This window comes from Marmota monax, unplaced genomic scaffold, assembly GCF_021218885.2.
Source record: "Marmota monax isolate L192 unplaced genomic scaffold, Marmota_monax_Labrador192_F-V1.1 WCK01_AAM20220418_F8-fsc00120, whole genome shotgun sequence".
NCBI lineage: Eukaryota > Metazoa > Chordata > Mammalia > Rodentia > Sciuridae > Marmota > Marmota monax.
Genome location: NW_026694424.1, coordinates 3,632,066 through 3,650,407, shown reverse-complemented (window position 1 = coordinate 3,650,407; position 18,342 = coordinate 3,632,066). Strand labels below are relative to the sequence as shown.

Here is an 18,342-nt window from a genome sequence, read left to right as displayed (position 1 = left end):
TTCAGATGAACTACTGGGAAATCACTGTAGGCAGGTTGGGCATGGCTGAAGGAAGTAGGTAGAACACTTTGGGTGTACCCATGGAGATTCTATTTGGCCCTGGATCCCGTATTTCTCCCTGTCCCCTATTCCTGTCTCTCCCTCCCTCTCCTTTCCTCCTCTTCCCTGCCTGCTGTGAGCTGCGCATCTTTTCCACCACACCCTTCCACCATGATGTTCTGTCTCATCTCAGGCCCAAAGCAATGGAGTTGGTCACTCATGGATTAAACCTCAGAAATCATGAACCCAAAATAAAAATTTCTCCTAAGTTCTCTTGTAAGGTATTTTGGTCATAGTGATGAAGAGATGACTAATACACTAATTATTAGCACTGATCAAGTAGGCCCTTGGACTTGTATGTTTAATGTTTGGGAGACCCACAAATGGAGAGAGCATTGATGGACTGGACACTGAGTTTCAGGAATCATTAGCATATAGGCAGCTGCTGAGGCCACATGAGTGCTTAAGCCCACCCAGAGAGAACCAGATAGTAGGAGGCAGAAGGAGGAAGAAATGATTTGGGAACACCAATATTTAAGTGGCCCATCACAGAAGAGGAAAAGCAGATGGCTGCTAAGGGGAAAGGAGAAGTAGAAGGAAGAATGATGTCACAAAAGCCACAGCAGAAATTTCAAGAAGAAAGCAATCCACCATGTCACAGAAAAACAAATTTTGTTAAACACACTAGGAGAAAAGAATTGCACAATTTCAATATTCTTTTACCAATAAATGCAATGACCATGTTTTGCTAACTAAAAGTAAGTACATTGTGCTCTAATAGGGGATTTTATTTTTATTTTTCCTCCACCCCGAGACATGAAAGACATTTCAAAGGCTTATGGAGGCAATACTAAAAAGTGGCTATTCCAAGGAACACAGAATAATATGCCCTAAAAACATAGCCCATTGCAGGAGGTCTCAGAAATTCTTTCCCATGAAGTCCTCAGTAGAGGTTGTATAATTTTTTAAATGCCTATCCTAATGATAGTATCACTTTTCAAAGACTTTGCCCAACTACTCTGTGAAGTGGGTGGATTTATTCCCAGTTAACAAAAAAAAAAAAAGAAAGAAATTTATAGCTCATGAGGTTTCAATGACTTGCCTGAGATGAAGCAAGTTTCACATAGTACAAAGTAGAGAGGACCCCAAGTTTCTCCCTCTTCAGCTCTCTTTCTACCTCAACAATGTTCTCTAAATTTAATACATTCTAATTCTGCTTTTATAATTGCTGCCATACCTACTCACCACCACCAGGACCATTATTAAAGTTCACTTAATTTATTATTTTAAAAATCAAGCATTATAGCATTTTATTACTTGGAAAATCAGTATCACTAGTTGTGAATATTTTAAAACAAAAATAAATTGTAATGAACACACACACAAAAAAAGAAAGAAACAATAAAAAATTAAATCTTAGCTAAATACTGCTGTCTGACAAGGACTTTGAACCTGAGGCCTGTTTTCATTTTATTAAGGAAAGGGAAGGCTAGGAAATATTTTAAGAGAGTCTAAAAGCATGCTCAACCACAGGACATTATCCTCTTGCTTTATGAAAAAGGAGGCTTCTAATAGTGGTAGTACTATCTCAGGGATGAAGCATCACTAACAGGGGCAATGGCCAGTATCACATTCCTGCCCAGGAGGATGTCAGCCACCCTAAAACTTAAAGTCTCAAACTTAAAGTCTCAAAAGACATATAGCTAGAAATATATTTACAATAGCGAAGCCTCTGATAGATCTAGTCCACATGGGAGCTGGAACTAGACAGACAAAAGATGCCTCCAGTGATTTATTTAAGGGGGTACATCAAAGGGAAGGATAAGGTTTTGAGGGTGGAGTCTTGCTTTGTGCTTAGTAGTCAGCAGGTTGATTGACATCTTCTCAGGTCACACCCATCTCAGGTGCTGTGTGGGATCTTTGGCAGAGCTTGGGGGGAGGGGTAGTTTACCTGCATCAGGTGGTTGGTCCCTGTGGGGAGTGCCACAGGAAGTTCCCAATGCCAGACTTATCCCCTCACTAGGCTATTATGAGCAACATAGCCCACACACAGCCCACAGATGGCTCTTGACACATCATCCTTTCCCTAAGGAGTAAATAGTATAAGGTCACCTTCTTTTCCCCTTTTACAAATAGGAAAAAGGAGAGTCCTAAAAAGTCATCATTTCAGCACAAAGGAAAACCAGAGGAATCTGGTAATTATGATCTAGGATTTTGTTAGTTCCTGAGGTCACCTGATCTCTCTTCAGGCATAAATTTCCTTAAAGATCTTTCCTAGATACTCACATTGCAGGTAAAATCCAAAGCAGCCATCCTATCTATATATTTCATTGATTTTATTCATAGATTTGGAGCAATGTGGCTTAAAACTTCCTTATCAGTATGAATATTCCCTTCTAGAAGAGCTTAAGGCAAAACAGAACCCTTGCTAAGTTCAAGAGTTGGACGCAGGGTGGTGGTGGTGGGGGGGGAGAATGGTATTCAGATGTAAATGAAGAGCTGGACATTACATCACATAGAACAGCCCAGTGTCAGAGAAGTCCCACCATCCTCATCAAGATCTCAGGCGAGGCCCCACAGTGCTACCCATATGGAGCTAGTCCAGTGACTGGCAGAGCAAGTGTCCTATCCTTGGTCAGGTACCTTAGCCTCATCTGGTCTTGCAGGTACAACCTCTGTATGATAAGTCATGCAAGAACGTCTCAGGCCTAAAGGCAACTCCTTCCTAGTGAAATGCAAGGTTAACCTTTTCTACATCAATCTCTACCAGAGCAATGAGTGCCCTAAGTGAGTTACAGGTTGTGCATGTGATCTGAACCACATTAAAAGAAAATATTTTGAAATAAAACAAGAAGATAAGAGATCGCTCAGCGTATTATTTTCTCACTAGCTAGGTTTTATAGATGTATTTTTTTAAGCTTGAGCTTAAGCTAAGAAAAGGAACCTTGCTTTTTATGGCAATAGTTCTTTAGGAGAAAGACAACTTATAATGGAAAGCATCTTGCAGAAAAGTTTTGGTCATGGAGGCGGGGAAATGCAGGATAGCTTTGTAAATTTTGACTTTGAAAGCCCAGGGTAATGTAAATAGACTTCCTTGAGTGTAAACAGCAGTGGTTTGAAAATAAAAACTTGTACAAAACAGGCAGCTTGCTAGTTAGAAAAAAATGTAGCTAATAAGCATGTGTGTTAGAGATGCCTGGAATATTTTTGATACTGTACTATAATTACTAAAGATGTAAAATTGCCAGGACTTTTGAAACCATGAGAAAGAAATGTTATGAGGACTCTCTCCCAAAAAAAGACAGCTATTCTTTTTTAATATTCTTTACATAGTAACTAAAGAATACATAACGATTTTCCCACACAAATTATATGCTTTAAGATACTCAACGTTGTTAATGGAGCCAGAAATTCTACAATTTTAAAGAATTCACTTTTATTAGGTTTAGTCAACAGACGAATGTACCAATGTTTTTAAAAGAGAAATTATATTTATTTGACTTAAGGATCACTATTGTGTCCAACAAATATTATATTCATTTTGAGAAAATCCAAAAGCTTACCAAAAATTTTGTTTAATTTAAAAGTTTTCCTCCACTGGGAGATTCTATATTCATTGCCTTCATCTTGAACTTAGGAAAAGTGACTTTTTCCCCCTAGACATAGACAAACTTTCCTATCCTTTACTGTGCTGGCTTGTGTGAGATTTGGGGGCCTTCTCAAATGCAGTCATTTTTCTCCATCCTCAAAGGATTACAAGAAATTGCACATGTCAGAGTCTTTGGCATGGAAGTATTTCTTAGAACTGTGATACAGAAAGGAGACAGGCTAGGAATATTTGCTTTATAATCTAGTCAAATGTAATAATTCCCTTCCTAGACCTCAACTAGGCAGGATAACAATGTGTTAAACACAATGAATGGATGAACTCCCTGTGTAATCCAAGAATCTGCAGCAGCACAATTTACCGAATTTTAGTACCAAACATCTAACCCTTCTTCTGTCTTTTCCTTCCCTATCCAAAATGTTCCTTGCAATCTATTCTGTATATCTTTCTGCAGACATCAGTGTGTTTTTTGTTCTTTTTCTTTCTTTGGATATATCCAGTTGTCCAATGTCATTAGGAGACACAAGCCACAAAATACTTCTATTGCAAAAGTGTGTAGTTATTTCTCCTTTATATTTCTCTATTTCACTTTCATGACTTTTGCACTGTGTTCATCTTTATCTTTCCTGGGTCTTTCATATTTGTAATTGACAGCATCATTTCCAAATTTCATATTTGATACCAACTGAAAGTGTGCTTTCTGCAGATTTTATAATTTTTTCCCTTATAGATGATAGATACCTCTGTCTATCCCTCAGTTCATCCATCCATCCAACTACTCAGTCTGCACCCCTTACCTACAGGGCTTCCTGCTGGGAACTGCATCATTAGACTCATCATTGTTTTTAGAACATCACAGTGCATATTTACACCAATGTCACTGGGCAATAGAAATTTATGGAACCACGCCATGTCTTTGGTCCATCATTGACCAAAATGCCTTTATGTGGTGCATTATTTAGATTCACTGAATCTACCTGCAAACATATTCCATTACCAATTTATGTTGTTGGAGGAAAAGTTTGCTCAATGACTGTCTGCTGGCACAACAGTGGTTTTATTGGATTTTAGAAAGCCACTGTGCTGCTTCCTGCCCTTTAGAAAGCCACCTCTAAAAGTATTGAAGGTGACATCCTTTCTTCAAATATTATGATCAGGAGGAGGCTTTGTGTATACTGGATTTTAAGGACACTTGAGGTAGGCAGCAATTAATTTGATTCTTGATAAAAGCTTTTGGACATGTATATTTTATTTGGCACTTTTTTGCAAATCTCATTTTTCCTCTTCAAAACAATGCCTGGTGGTGTGGAATTCTTCCATAAAGCATTCGTTCATCTCACCATTTTGTCTAAGGTAAAAAAAAATTGTATAATGTCTAACTTTTACATACATGTGTACAAAAGTGTACAGTGTGTTAAATTTAGCAATAATATCATCTCAGAGTCATTATTAAACTTATTTTAGCCCAATACATATCACCTTCCTGCTAAAATAAACAGAGTGATCTGGCTCTAAGGTATCAGAAATTCACTTGGAATAGATATCCAGATATAAAAATATATACATACCTTCAAAATACCCCGAGTTCAAGTACAGCCAGTTTCCTTTCTGCTTGCTTGTACCACAGTATCATAAGGTCAGAAGAACAGCTGCAGCTTTCTTCTGTTTCCTCTTAGTGCTTGTCTTTGACCTTCTCCTCTCTGATCATGTATCTGGGTGTCTGAGTATCGGGGTTCTTGCTTTTAGCCTCTCAGAAAAATCAGTGGCAATTGCCAATAACCATTTAGCTTCCAGTTCTCTGAAAGGGATGGGGGAGGAAGACCTATGTACAGAGTAGTCTTGCTGCATTCTCTGGCACAAAGGAAATGTACTACGCGGGAGGTGAAGAGGGTCACTGTTTGAATTTGAAGATGTGCTCTATTTTCCTGGTACAAGACATATTCTGGTATTCTTGGAAGTTCTTCTGTTTTTATAAATCACATCTAGTTGCACCTTGATGCATTGTGTGATGAGCCATGCATATTTTATTTCTAATAAAATATGTTTCTAAAATTAAATGCATGTACATATACATGTGTATACACGTGCATTTTTAAAATTTTGTAAATTCATCTTATACACATAGGGAGAACATCAAGGAAAGACATTTTGTGACAGCGTATCTCTATTTGATGTTCATCACTTGATTACTTTTTAATTACTTTGCGCTATTTATTGAATTTTGATAAATGGTATCCTCTCAAAGATATCAGGGTGTTCTTGACCTGTTATTGAATAAGCATGAAGGAACCAGCGAATCCTGGTGTGTGTCTGATAAAAGAGACATCCAGTTTCCCCTGCAGAAACCTTCCAGGCTCCCTACCTGAGCAGTGAAGAGCAGTCTGGAATTCCTGCTGAGGAACCTGCTGCTAAACTCTGGAGGAGGAGCAAGGAGAGCTAGCAGGGTCTAAGGGAATCCCTCCAGGGCAGAGTGCACCTCCAAGATGTGGACGCTGCCTTGGTTTTCTGGATGTGGATTCCTTTAATGCTCCGGTATGGGTATTAGCAATTTAAAAAAATAATAATAAAAATTTAAAAAAATAAAATCATTACTAAAGGCACAGCTGTCCTCTGTCCTAAGCATTCTGGACTCATTTGCATTGTCCCCCTCAGTGCAGCATGAAAGAGTGAAGGAAAGTGAATCCTGTGAAGACTCAGGTTGTAGATATCCACTTCCCACGGCAACCTGTCCCCCACCATTTGGGGTTAGTATACTTCATTCCATAGACCCAGCTCTGTGCAGGTCTCCACAGGGCACTGTTAAGTGTCGTCTCCCTCAAGATGAATGGAACCTAGGCAGGCAGCAGAGATTTCAGAGCCCTCACAGCTGCTAAAATGTCAGGGCTGAGAGTCTAAGATTGCTTCCCATGCCGACCCAAGATGAGTTGTTCACCTGCCTAAGAAAAGCACAAACTTCAGACAGAGGCAATTCTCTGAGTATCCATCATGTTGCTGGTGTCTATCAGCAGTTTGGGTGGAATTTTGAAATCCATGCTTGGTTTATGTTTAAGGTTTTCCTAAAGATTTACTATTCATTGTCCCTAATAATGGAGAGAGAGATTTATTTCTTATCAACGATTTAAAACAACAATGTATACCACTTGGGACAGAAAAATACATGCCAAGCTAGAGGTTTGTTTTTTTTGTTTTTTTTTTTTTTTTTTTAAGTGCTGAGGATGGAATCCAGGGACTCACACATGCTAGGCAAGTTCCCTAGCATTGAGCTACATCTCCAGCCCTAGAATTGTGTTTTAAAAACATAGAAATACTCTCATTCATCTCATTCAATTTGGAATATTGGTTATGCACCTACTATAAGCTATGCCAGGACACAAAAAAGAGAAGGATTTCATCACTGGCTCAGAAGAGCTTTTGGTTTAAGAGAAGACATTGCCATCATCTGTTTCCACAGTAATGCTGTGTAAAAAATCACCCTCACACTCGGTGCCTTAAAAGAGTTAGTTATTCAAGCTCAGGTCTGTGGTTCTTTTGGGCATTGGTTTCAACTTGGTTCTAAGCTGGAAGTCAGGGGCAATTCTGTGTGCCCTATGGATCTGTCCCTATCCTAATAGCCAGGACTAGCCAGGCATGTTCTTAGCATAAAAGATTAAAAATCAAGGCCAGGACTGGGGTTGTAGCTCAGTGGTATAGTGCTTGCCTCTCACATGTGAAGTGCTGGCTTTGATCCTCAGCACCACATAAATAAATAAAATAAAGGTATTGTGTCTACAACTAAAAATATATTTTTAAAAAAAGAACCAAACCAAGTGCAGAAATGGCTTTCTTCTACCATTATTTCCAAAACGGGTTACCTAGCCAAGCTCAGTATTGCTGGACTGAAGAAATGTACTCTGATTTGGAGGAACTTCAAAGTCACATGATAAGGAGATGGGAATATAGGGACGTAACCTTAAGAAAAAATAGTACAATGAACATATTAGGGAAAGATAAATTCATGTATGCTTGAATAACAAAGGATGGTGGTTTCTAAGGGGAATGGATCCTACTCAAAGACCCTAGGAAAATATTTGTAGACGAGGTACCATTTACACTCAGTCACAAACAGTATCTGCATTTCAAGAGGCAGACATGGGGTGCAGAGCAATAATTCAAAGGAGCTGCATGAGCAGTATGAACATGTGTAAGTCATTTTCAGTGATAGGTTACAAATAAATAAATGAAAAGAAAAGAACTGCTGTAGTAGAACAAGAAAAGCTGCAAGAAAACTACAAATAGATGCTCAACAGAGGTGGCTAGGCCTCAAAAATTCTTGTGTAACATGTTAGTGCTGGAAGTTCTTTGAAAAGATGGCAAGAACATAGTTACCAGGGAATGAAATGTGGTAGCACACACAAGGACAGATTTTTTTTGCTTAAATCTTTAGAGCTATAGGAAATGACTTAGAAATTGTCTAGCCCAACCACTTATTCTATAAGTGAAGAAATTTGCATGCTGGAAATAAATTCTTTTTCTTGTATGTATGTGTGATATAAATCGCATAATATATTTAATATATTAACATATTTTCATATAAAATAATAAAATGTATACTCAGGAAATAAAAATTTCTTCCTAAATTAACCTATTTGTATAGAATGTATAATGTATAAACATATTTGTACAAAGACTAAATTCATTCTCATATATATTGAAAGAGGGAGAGTGAAAAAAGCATGTTCTTCAATGGAGGGTTTAAAGACATCTTCATCCCCTTAAAACTTACAAACTGCAGGTGTTCTCATCAAGTGATCTTTCTGGTTTCAAGGAACAGAATATTGCTCACTTATTCAAATGCAAAGAGAAGGTTGTTTCTAAAAAGGAAACAAAGATTTCCCCAGATATTCAAGGACTGGACATGCCCTTTGAAATGCTTGGCCTAACAGAAGAAGTGGGCTGGCTATTCCAGAACTTTCATCAAAATAACGTGTCCTAAATGCCCCTGGGGCGTGTGAGGCAGAGAGCAGATGTTCTCTACCCCCACTCCCTGGTCTGCCCTCCTCACTTGTAAATGGTCATAATCATCCACTAACCAAAACACAATTAGAAAAGTCAGTTTATGTCCCTAATGTATGAATTTTCTGCCCAGAAAAGAAACAACGAAACTTTGAAGCTGTTTCCTTTGGATGATTACCATTAATACAAAGGGGAGATCAAGCAAAGGATTGGAGGCAGGGTGGGATATTTGTCCCCTGGTCTGAACAGGGCCTGTCTAGCTGGTCTCCTTTTATAAAACAAGTTTTACTGAAACAGCAATGCCTGTTCTTTCTATGTTGTCGAAGGCATTTTGGGCACCACAATGGCAGGCATGAGTCGCTGTCATAGAGGCAGCCCTATGGCTGCAACTGCAACGTCTCAGAGTGTAAATGGCAATTTGCTCACTGCTGGTGTAGATCACAGAGGATTCGCATCTTTCTGGGATGGGTGCTTCTTGCATGTGCTTCTGCCTCTGGGGATGGTCAGGAGTGAAGGATCTCAGTGAGTCCAACCACTCACTTGTGTGAGCCTTCTCCGAGAAACTGGTGCTTCTCCTTCCTTCCCAGGGTTCGCTGTAAGACCACCGTCCTTTAACCCTTTGTTCTCTATCCTTTGCCAGACTCCGACCTGAGCATGCGCACACTGAGCACGCCCAGCCCAGCCTTGATATGTCCACCGACTTTACCAGGATTTCAGAATGGAAGGGGCTCATCCACCTCCTCGTCCTCTGTCACCGGAGAAACGGTGGCCATGGTCCACTCCCCGCCCCCCACCCGCCTCACACACCCGCTCATCAGGCTCGCCTCCAGACCCCAGAAAGAGCAGGCCAGCATAGACCGGCTCCCGGACCACTGCATGGTGCACATCTTCTCCTTCCTGCCCACCAACCAGCTGTGTCGCTGTGCACGCGTGTGTCGCCGCTGGTACAACCTGGCGTGGGACCCGCGGCTCTGGAGGACTATCCGCCTGATGGGCGAGACCATCAACGTGGACCGTGCGCTCAAGGTGCTGACCCGCAGGCTGTGCCAGGACACCCCCAATGTGTGTCTCATGCTGGAAACAGTAATTGTCAGTGGCTGCCGGCGGCTCACAGACCGAGGGCTTTACACCATTGCCCAGTGCTGCCCCGAACTGAGGCGACTGGAAGTCTCAGGCTGTTACAATATCTCCAATGAGGCCGTTTTTGACGTGGTGTCCCTCTGCCCCAATCTGGAGCACCTGGACGTGTCAGGTAAATGGAAGCTGCCCTCCCAGCACCGGCTTTCTCAATGCACCATCCCAAAGTTAGTAGAGACATTTCCACCCAATTGAGGGTCCCCTTCTTGTTGGCTACCAGAGATGGGCAATGGGTGGCCAGCTCTCCTTAACAAACTGTCTTCTGGTAATTGTGACCCTGAGGGCCATAAGTATTCCTTTCATCCAATAATGTCACCATCTTAGAAGAGCTCTAGACACCTTGTTGGTATGACTTAAATGTGACCTTCCTCTCCATAATGATCACAGTCACTTCAGAGCTTAATGGAAACAAAATATCCAATTTAGATTAAGGGAACTGAGTATCTCCAGCCTCCTTTAGAAGCTACCCTTTTGCCTACTTGCTGGTCCATAAAGCTTGAGATCTATGCCTAGGAGGTAAAAATGACCTTGAATCCTTCTTTCTGCAGACCTAATGAACCCCTCAGTCATGGCCTATGCTCACCATGGCTTTGCCCTTCCATAGACACTGGAGAAAATACTTCACGGCCAAGTGATTATTTATATTTCACTGACTCTCCTCACCTCCTGATTAATTTTAGACCTTTTTTTTTTAGTAAAAATTCTCAACTACATAGTGCAAGGATCAGGTCCATTGAATTAAACCCTTAGTCCTTTTCCGAATGGAAGGAGATCTCAGCATGGTTACTCTGCTTGAAACTCTCTCTCAGGTTTGAAGAATTAAAGCCTAGAGTCAAACTTTGGCACCACACAGGAATCCAGCCTGAATAACAGCCTCTTTTTATCTCAGGGACTGCACACTTAAAAGACGAACAGGCAAGAGGCTGGAACGTGTAAGATGTATCAGGAGTTAAAGAAATGTACAACATGAGCTGCAACCTCAGGGATGGTTGGGGAGGGAGTCAAGCAGGAAAAACCACCATGAAGGGCAAATAAACAGAATTGGGGATTTACAAGCATCTGAGGTAAATGATGCCCTCCAACCAAATATGAGGTAAATCCACTCTCAGCTTGCTCTCTCTTTTGAAAGCTGACATCTGAAACTATTTCAGATGACAGGCCATTATTTTTTGCAGATTCCTTCCCTTGGTGGAAAGCAGCATGCTGCTCCTCTGCTTCAACTTCAGCTGGCTTCAGGACAAAACCATAGCAACTGAGTGTTTGGTTAGTCCTGAGCAGCCACCGGCATGAAGAAGCAGGAAATTAGGAGGTTTTCTTACATTTTTCCTCCAAGGAATTCTGGAAAAGAGAAAGCATTATGATGTGGTAGAAACTTGTTTCAAAACTTTGTGATTTGGGACAACTTAGAGTTTTTTTCTAGATGTATTTTCTCTTTAGTTGAAAAAAAATAAGTAGAGTGGTGTGCTTTAACATTCTAATTGAGCATTTTATAAACATTTTATTTTCTCAGATTAGAGAATGATTCATTTTTGGAATCCCCATCTTTGTTAAAGAGATCTCCCACGTATCCTTCACACAGACTAAAAGTAGTTGAACATTCTATTTTGGGTCCTTTTTGAAATTCAGATATGCTAAAACCATGTTGGCTATTTGGGAAATCCCTGGACTTCTGTCCTGAGTGATCCTGCTTTGTCTATCGAGTAACAGTTACTAGTCTTGAAATCTGTTCGCTACATCAACCTGACTAATTTGCAGGTTCCAGGCCATCTTCACTGTGTCTTGTTCTCCTTGTTTTTTTGCTCAGTATGTTTCCCCTGTGCCTTGTTCTCCTGGTTTTACAACCACCTTCAGAAAGTAGCAACACTCTCAATGATGCTAAAGGTGACTTTCATTCAAGCTGGTCAAGAGCTCTAATACCCTAGAGGGCATGATATTGCCTGTCCTGCAACTAGCAAGGCAATAAATGCCACCATTGAAAGTCACTGAAAATTATTAAAATCAGCTATAATGTTTTATCATATCACAGAGTGAACAGAGGAGTGAACAGAGGAGTATTGAAGGCTTCAAAAGGTAGTAGTCATCTTGACCTCTAGAAGGTTGGAAATTTGCATTGGTTAAAGCTATAAGCAAGCATTCTGGATGCTGTATTGCAGCAATTAAAGCTTCCTCATCAGGAAGAATGGTGCTTGGAGGTTCAATGCATTAATCACACAAAGGTCTCATGTGTGCACTCTGCTGAGAACATGCAGCACTCAGAAATCACAGGGGTTGCTGTACTGTCATTGTTATTAACATCCTGAGGAGTCAGTAGTTGGTCTCCACTGACTTGGCTATCTTACATCCCAGAGAAAGCAGAGATGTTAACCCAATAGCAAGAGGAAATGTTAACGAAGAGCAAATTTGTGAAAACTGAATGAAATCTGGAATTAATTAAAGGAGCTCCACAGGTTTGTTCAACCCATGCTGTCTATTCCCTATGCAGTAATATCCCTTTCAGACACCCTGAGTTCTTCTCTGTGGACACTCCTCACTCCTCCATGGACTTGCCTCCATGCTTTCTTGCTACTCAAATTTGCCTTGATATTATTTTACCACCAGGACCTCCATATCTAAAATATCCAAATTATTTTTCTCTTTCAAAGATCCCCTTAGGTTTCACCACTTTCAAGACTGCCAGTTCCTGAGTATCTGAATGTTCACTTCATGCTCACCCATCAACTATAAATCTCTTGTGTCATTCATCAATTTTGTGATACATCCTAGTCATTTTTCTCTCCCATCTTATAATTGAAGCCCTGAAAGTCAAGAAACTTACCCTAGCAGAGGTGTAGCTCTGTGGTAGAGCATGTGCTTAGCTTGCTAAAGGCCCTGGCTTCAATCTCCAGCCACACACACACACACACACTCACACTCACATACATACACACACACTCACACACACTCACACTTACACACACACACACACTCATACAAAAGGAAAAAAGAAAGAAAGAAAGAAATTTAAACTAACAAACGTCCCCTGATCTGATTGTATGATCCCATAATCTCACTGAGTTTGAAATGCCTCAGCCTTTTAAAATGAAGCTTAAATTGCATAAATTTCTAGGGTTTGCTCCCTAGAAATTATTACAATAATTTCATGTCTGTAAATATTATCTACTGATCCATGGACCAATTTATTTTCTTTTCAATACAAATTTAGTAAAAATATAAGAATTAGGGATAAAACTAACATTAAAAATTACTGAATACAGTACACAGAGCACTTTAGATCAATAAGTTGATCAATAAATAAATTGATCAATAAATCAATTCAGAACTGAATACAGTCATCCCAATAAAATAGACATCAAGCAAACAGAGTTCAAAGTTAAAGTTGCTAGGGGACTAACCACCTCTCACAAAGCCACAGAGTCCGATGGCACAGCAGCCTGGCAGCCTCTAAGAGGCTCTGTGCACCTCTGTATCCCAGGGTTGGACTGTGTGCTTCACTACCTCCTGAAATTCTGTCAGGAATGAGACAGACATTATTACCTTATATACGTGTATGATCATACTACTGGAGTGATTCTGCACCAGGTACAGCCAGAGGATTGAGAAGTTGTGCTCCATTTGTGTACAATATGTCAAACTGCATTCTATAGTCATGTATAATTAATTAGAACAAATTTAAAAATTAAAAAAAAAAAAAACAGAGTTGCACCCCTGTGTCCCAGGGTTGGACTGTGTGCTTCACTCCCTCCTGAGATTCTTGACTTGGTAGCACATGACATTTGTACCCTGTTATTCCCAGCACCTGTATTTATGAGTTTCCTGGGCAACCTGCCAGGAGATGGGAGAAAAGTCCCAAGAGCCCTGCCGTGCAGCCATTCAGAAACCTTGGATGTTGCACTGAGAGCCAAGATTCAGAGGTGTCTGCAGTGAAGCACCTGGCTTTAGAACTGCAGGAAGGATTTGGAAAGTGGAGAGGAATGAAAAAATATATACAGTCTATGTAGTAGAATAAAATATGTACAAATTACTTATATAATGTGTATTGACTATTGGTATTTATTACTTATTAAATTTATATACTATGAATTTGCAGATTTTATAAGGTAACATTTAGTGAACTGAAATACACAATGAATTTTTATATATTATATACAAATATGTAATAGTTATTCTATTTAGAATGAACACATGCATATATATAAAATTTATAACACATATTTTAGGGCTTTAGAAACAATATTTAGTGATACAAGATCACGTTCAGCTTTGTCTCTCTGTCTCTCTTCTTTGGACCAAGGAGCATTCTGACCGTTGCAGGTCCTTTACTGAGCTCTTGGATCTTTCCAGGGCCAATGTAAGATATTTACACACACTCTTACTTCTTTTTTAAAAAAAAAAAATGTTATTTATTTATTTATTTATCTATTTATTTATTTTTAGTTGTAGATGGACACAATACCTTATTTTATTTGTTTATTTTTATGTGTGCCAGGGATCCAACCTAGGGTCTCATGCATGCTAGAAAAGCACTCTACCACTGAGCCACAACCCCAGCCCACTCACTCTACCTTTTCCAGATCATGATCATCCTTCCCAAACATTCCTGGTGAAATGGATTTGCTCCGTTTCAGGCAATTAGTGATGGATCAGTAATGGATCTTTGTCAATTTTGATCCATCAGAATTGGCCTGGTCTTTTGCATTCTAAATTCTATGAATCCCCATAAGCCCAAATATTCAAAATAGTTAAATAATCGAATGAACATAGGGAACCCTTCCTCGCCTTATTTTCTCTGTAGGGGTCAAGACAGGAAGGGTAACACCCTGGCTTGAGCTTGGGGGAGAGTTCGGAATAGGTAATGGCCTTGCCCCAGGTTGCTCTGAGCATGTGTTCTGTTTCTTTGTGTAGGGTGCTCCAAAGTGACCTGCATCAGCTTGACTCGGGAGGCCTCCATTAAATTGTCCCCCTTGCATGGCAAACAGATTTCCATCCGCTACCTGGACATGACGGACTGCTTTGTGCTGGAGGACGAGGGCCTGCACACCATCGCAGCACACTGCACGCAGCTGACCCACCTGTACCTGCGACGCTGCGTCCGCCTCACCGACGAGGGCCTCCGCTACCTGGTGATCTACTGCACGTCCATCAAGGAGTTGAGTGTCAGCGACTGCCGCTTCGTCAGTGACTTCGGTCTGCGGGAGATCGCCAAGCTGGAGTCCCGCCTGCGGTACCTCAGCATCGCCCACTGTGGCCGGGTGACCGACGTGGGCATCCGTTACGTGGCCAAGTACTGCAGCAAGTTGCGCTACCTCAACGCGAGGGGCTGCGAGGGCATCACGGACCATGGCGTGGAGTACCTTGCCAAGAACTGCACGAAACTCAAATCTCTGGACATCGGCAAATGCCCACTGGTCTCCGACACGGGCCTGGAGTGCCTGGCCCTGAACTGCTTCAATCTCAAGCGCCTCAGCCTCAAGTCCTGCGAGAGCATCACCGGCCAGGGCCTGCAGATCGTGGCCGCCAATTGCTTTGACCTCCAGATGCTGAATGTCCAAGACTGCGAGGTTTCTGTGGAGGCCCTGCGGTTTGTCAAACGCCACTGCAAGCGCTGCGTCATCGAGCACACCAACCCCGCCTTCTTCTGAAGGGACAGCTTTCATGGGGAGTGGTCTCCATACAAACACGAACCAAACAAGATGTTCTTTAAAAGCAGCATATGTAAGCACCGACACCCACTCAGCAGCTATTTCTTTCAGGAAGGTTCTTAGGAATCTGGCTTTTACTTTTCCTCATTTCTCATGGGTGACACAGGTCAAAGAAATTAAAGGGTAAAGAACAGATTTCTATTGCAGCAAACAGTGTTTTTGGTCAGGTAATTTGTAAACAGCTTCTCTTCTCACATAAGATGTTCCCTTAGGCAGATGGAGGTCTTTAGAAATGTACCTTACTTTCCTCTCCACACCAGCGCTCCTGAACACAGGTCACACCCACAACATGCCACATCCCGGCCCTTAGCTCCACCCTCCCTCCATCCTCCATCCTCAACTGCCACAAGAGTATCGCAACCACAGCGCTCTCTAGAACTCCTCTTCATACTGCTGGGTTGACCTGAGCCCCGCCCCTTAATGTCACACCAAGCAAATTGTGGTTAAATAAGTGTCCTAAGTCACTTTGAATTTACAAAGAGCTTTTCAGACCTTTTTAAAAAAATCCATTGTGGCAAGCAGCATGGTGGAAGAGACCTTTGTTTTTTTTCCCCACATCTTCTGCTAACTAGCTGGATGACCTTGGCCAAAGAACTTCACCTCTCCAGGCTTCAGCTTGCAACACTGGATTAGAAGCCACTCAGCTGGAGAATTAGCCCCATGCTGGTTTTAGGATTAAGAGAACAGACATATCAATAAACAAAAACCTTAACACAGCCACATGGTCATGTACCTCTTCTAAAAGAATTGATTTTGTAGTTGGGCTCCTTTCAGGAGGTTCCACAGTGCCCATGTCAGTGCACATAGGATCCTATGTGTCCTTTTGCTCTCATGCAAGTACCACTCACTCTCAGTTTGTTTTGGTGGATGAGTCTATTGCATATCATCTCCTGCCCCTCTGGATGCTATGGTTTCTGTGCACAAGTACTTTCAGCTTTCCCCTTCTCAGCACTGTCTTAGCAGAGCACCAGAATGTCTGAACATGGGGAAGTTCAAATCCCCCAGTCAAGACTCATCTTCTGAGTGTTTTCAAAGGGAGGAAAGACCCTTGCAATTTTTAATTAACAAGTGAGGCCCAAGGGAACCCATGTCCTCAAAGGTTTTTCTAATCCCTCTCAGAGCACATGTGGCATACATCAGGCACATCTGTCCTGCAGCTGGCAGAGACAGATGCTGTGGGTTTTTGTCATTTAGATTGCATTTTGACTTTTCTCATCTATTTATTTCTTTATGCATCCAGACTTCATCACATGGAGCCTACCGGGGTTAAGTTTGTAAATGTTTAATTGTGCAAATTGCCACCTTGTGTCTCCCGCGTGGCTGTCTGCATGCATTCCATTAAAGAATACAAAGTAGACTTCCAGGTGTTTAAATACTGTGCACTTGAAACAAGTTGAAGAGGGAACACATTGATAAGACAGATGCTAGTCCACTAACCAAACCCTTGGAATAGAACATCAACATCATGACAAAATATGAATTTTAAGTGGTCGTATATGGAAATAATTGATTCGTTAGTCTATTATGTGAAATCAGGTAACCAGGAGAACTTCCATGCTTATGAAATGTAGTGTCATTTATTAGTAAACCCAGGACCTTTCCCAAATTAATCTCTGACCACACCCTTCTTCTTTGCTGCTGAAACAGCTCATGTATTTCCTCCTCAAAGGGGCCACCATCCAATTCCAGAACCTCTGCATTTCCTAGCCAACTGTGCTGACTTTGTTTCAGAGCCAGCTTACATACCACTCACTCGACAACTGCACTCCTACTGTAGGCTCCCGTGCACACTGTAGTCTTATGTCAGGAAGGAGGAGCTAGAGTGATGAGATGGAGTCTTTCCAGGAGGTTTCTATCATACATCATATGAAACATGGCTTTCTGTCCAACTGACATCATCCTCAACCCAGATACACAATCAATGCAATGTGCCATGAGGGGAGGTGACTTGTTTGGCTGGGGACAGCATTTCATGTTAGCCATAGAGTTTAGAACCATAATAGAATTTCAAAGGAACATACCTCTGGTCTGTGACTGGTGACTATCCATAGTTTCAGAATTTAGGAGTCACAGATGATTGTCCTTCACTTTTGGCTAGGGGATATTCCAGATAAGCTGGTTTAATACTCTTGGAATGAGCAGGGAGATCCAGAACAGCTCCCTGAACCATTCTGAGTGTCTCTGTCGCCACCACCCGACCACATCACCTAACCAATTTTCCAAGCATGAGACCAAGACCACTTCTCACACTGGTTGCCTGCCCAGCACATGCTGTCTTTCCCAGTTTCTCCCCTTTCCTGGTGTCCTCTTCATCCATTCTGCTCTCCCTTGGGGGTATGAATCTGTGACAGAGGTTACTGGGAAAACAGCTCAGCAGATTTTTAGAGACCAAGCAAAAGTCCTCAGCAGAAAAATTTATCTGTTTTAAAACATTGCTTCCTTCCTGGCTCTGCTAAATTGAATGCTCATTGTTTTTGTAACTCTAATGTTCAAATCACTGCGTGCTGTATGACTCTAGAAAGCCTTAATTTACTACCACCAAGAAATAAAGCAATATGTTGGTAATTAGGCTCAGCTTTTTTTTTTCTTTCTTTCTTTTCTTTTTTTTTTTAATACCCTTGTCAAAGGAGAATTGTATTCAGATGCGGATACTCAAAAGCAAGCAAGAAACTTGCTTTATGTTTAAAGACAGCCAAGTTTCTGCCACTGTCTTCTCGTCTAATGACTGGCTTAAAATTAGCACTAAGTGAAAAAAACATTGCCTTCAGTGTATAGTTCACGTCTTCAATTCCTTAATCCAAACTGTTGGTGCAGGTTTTGGAATTTGTAACTTAGCATATTTCAGGGAGCTATATGTGGTGTATTTTA

The 18,342-nt window shown here is 41.2% G+C and overlaps 1 protein-coding gene across 2 annotated transcripts in view; it reads left to right on the top strand.

Annotated features, from left to right (window-relative positions):
• Positions 1 to 18,048, top strand: part of Fbxl7 (F-box and leucine rich repeat protein 7) — a 387,648-nt gene extending 369,600 nt beyond the window's left edge. For both annotated transcript variants that reach the window (XM_046468297.2, XM_058570737.1), the window contains 2 exons: positions 9,279 to 9,890; positions 14,678 to 18,048. In XM_046468297.2, coding sequence (XP_046324253.1) covers positions 9,279 to 9,890; positions 14,678 to 15,414 — 1,349 coding nt within the window. In that variant the 3' untranslated portion in view covers positions 15,415 to 18,048. The remainder of the gene's footprint in view (positions 1 to 9,278; positions 9,891 to 14,677) is intronic.
• The last annotated feature ends 294 nt before the right edge of the window (positions 18,049 to 18,342 follow it).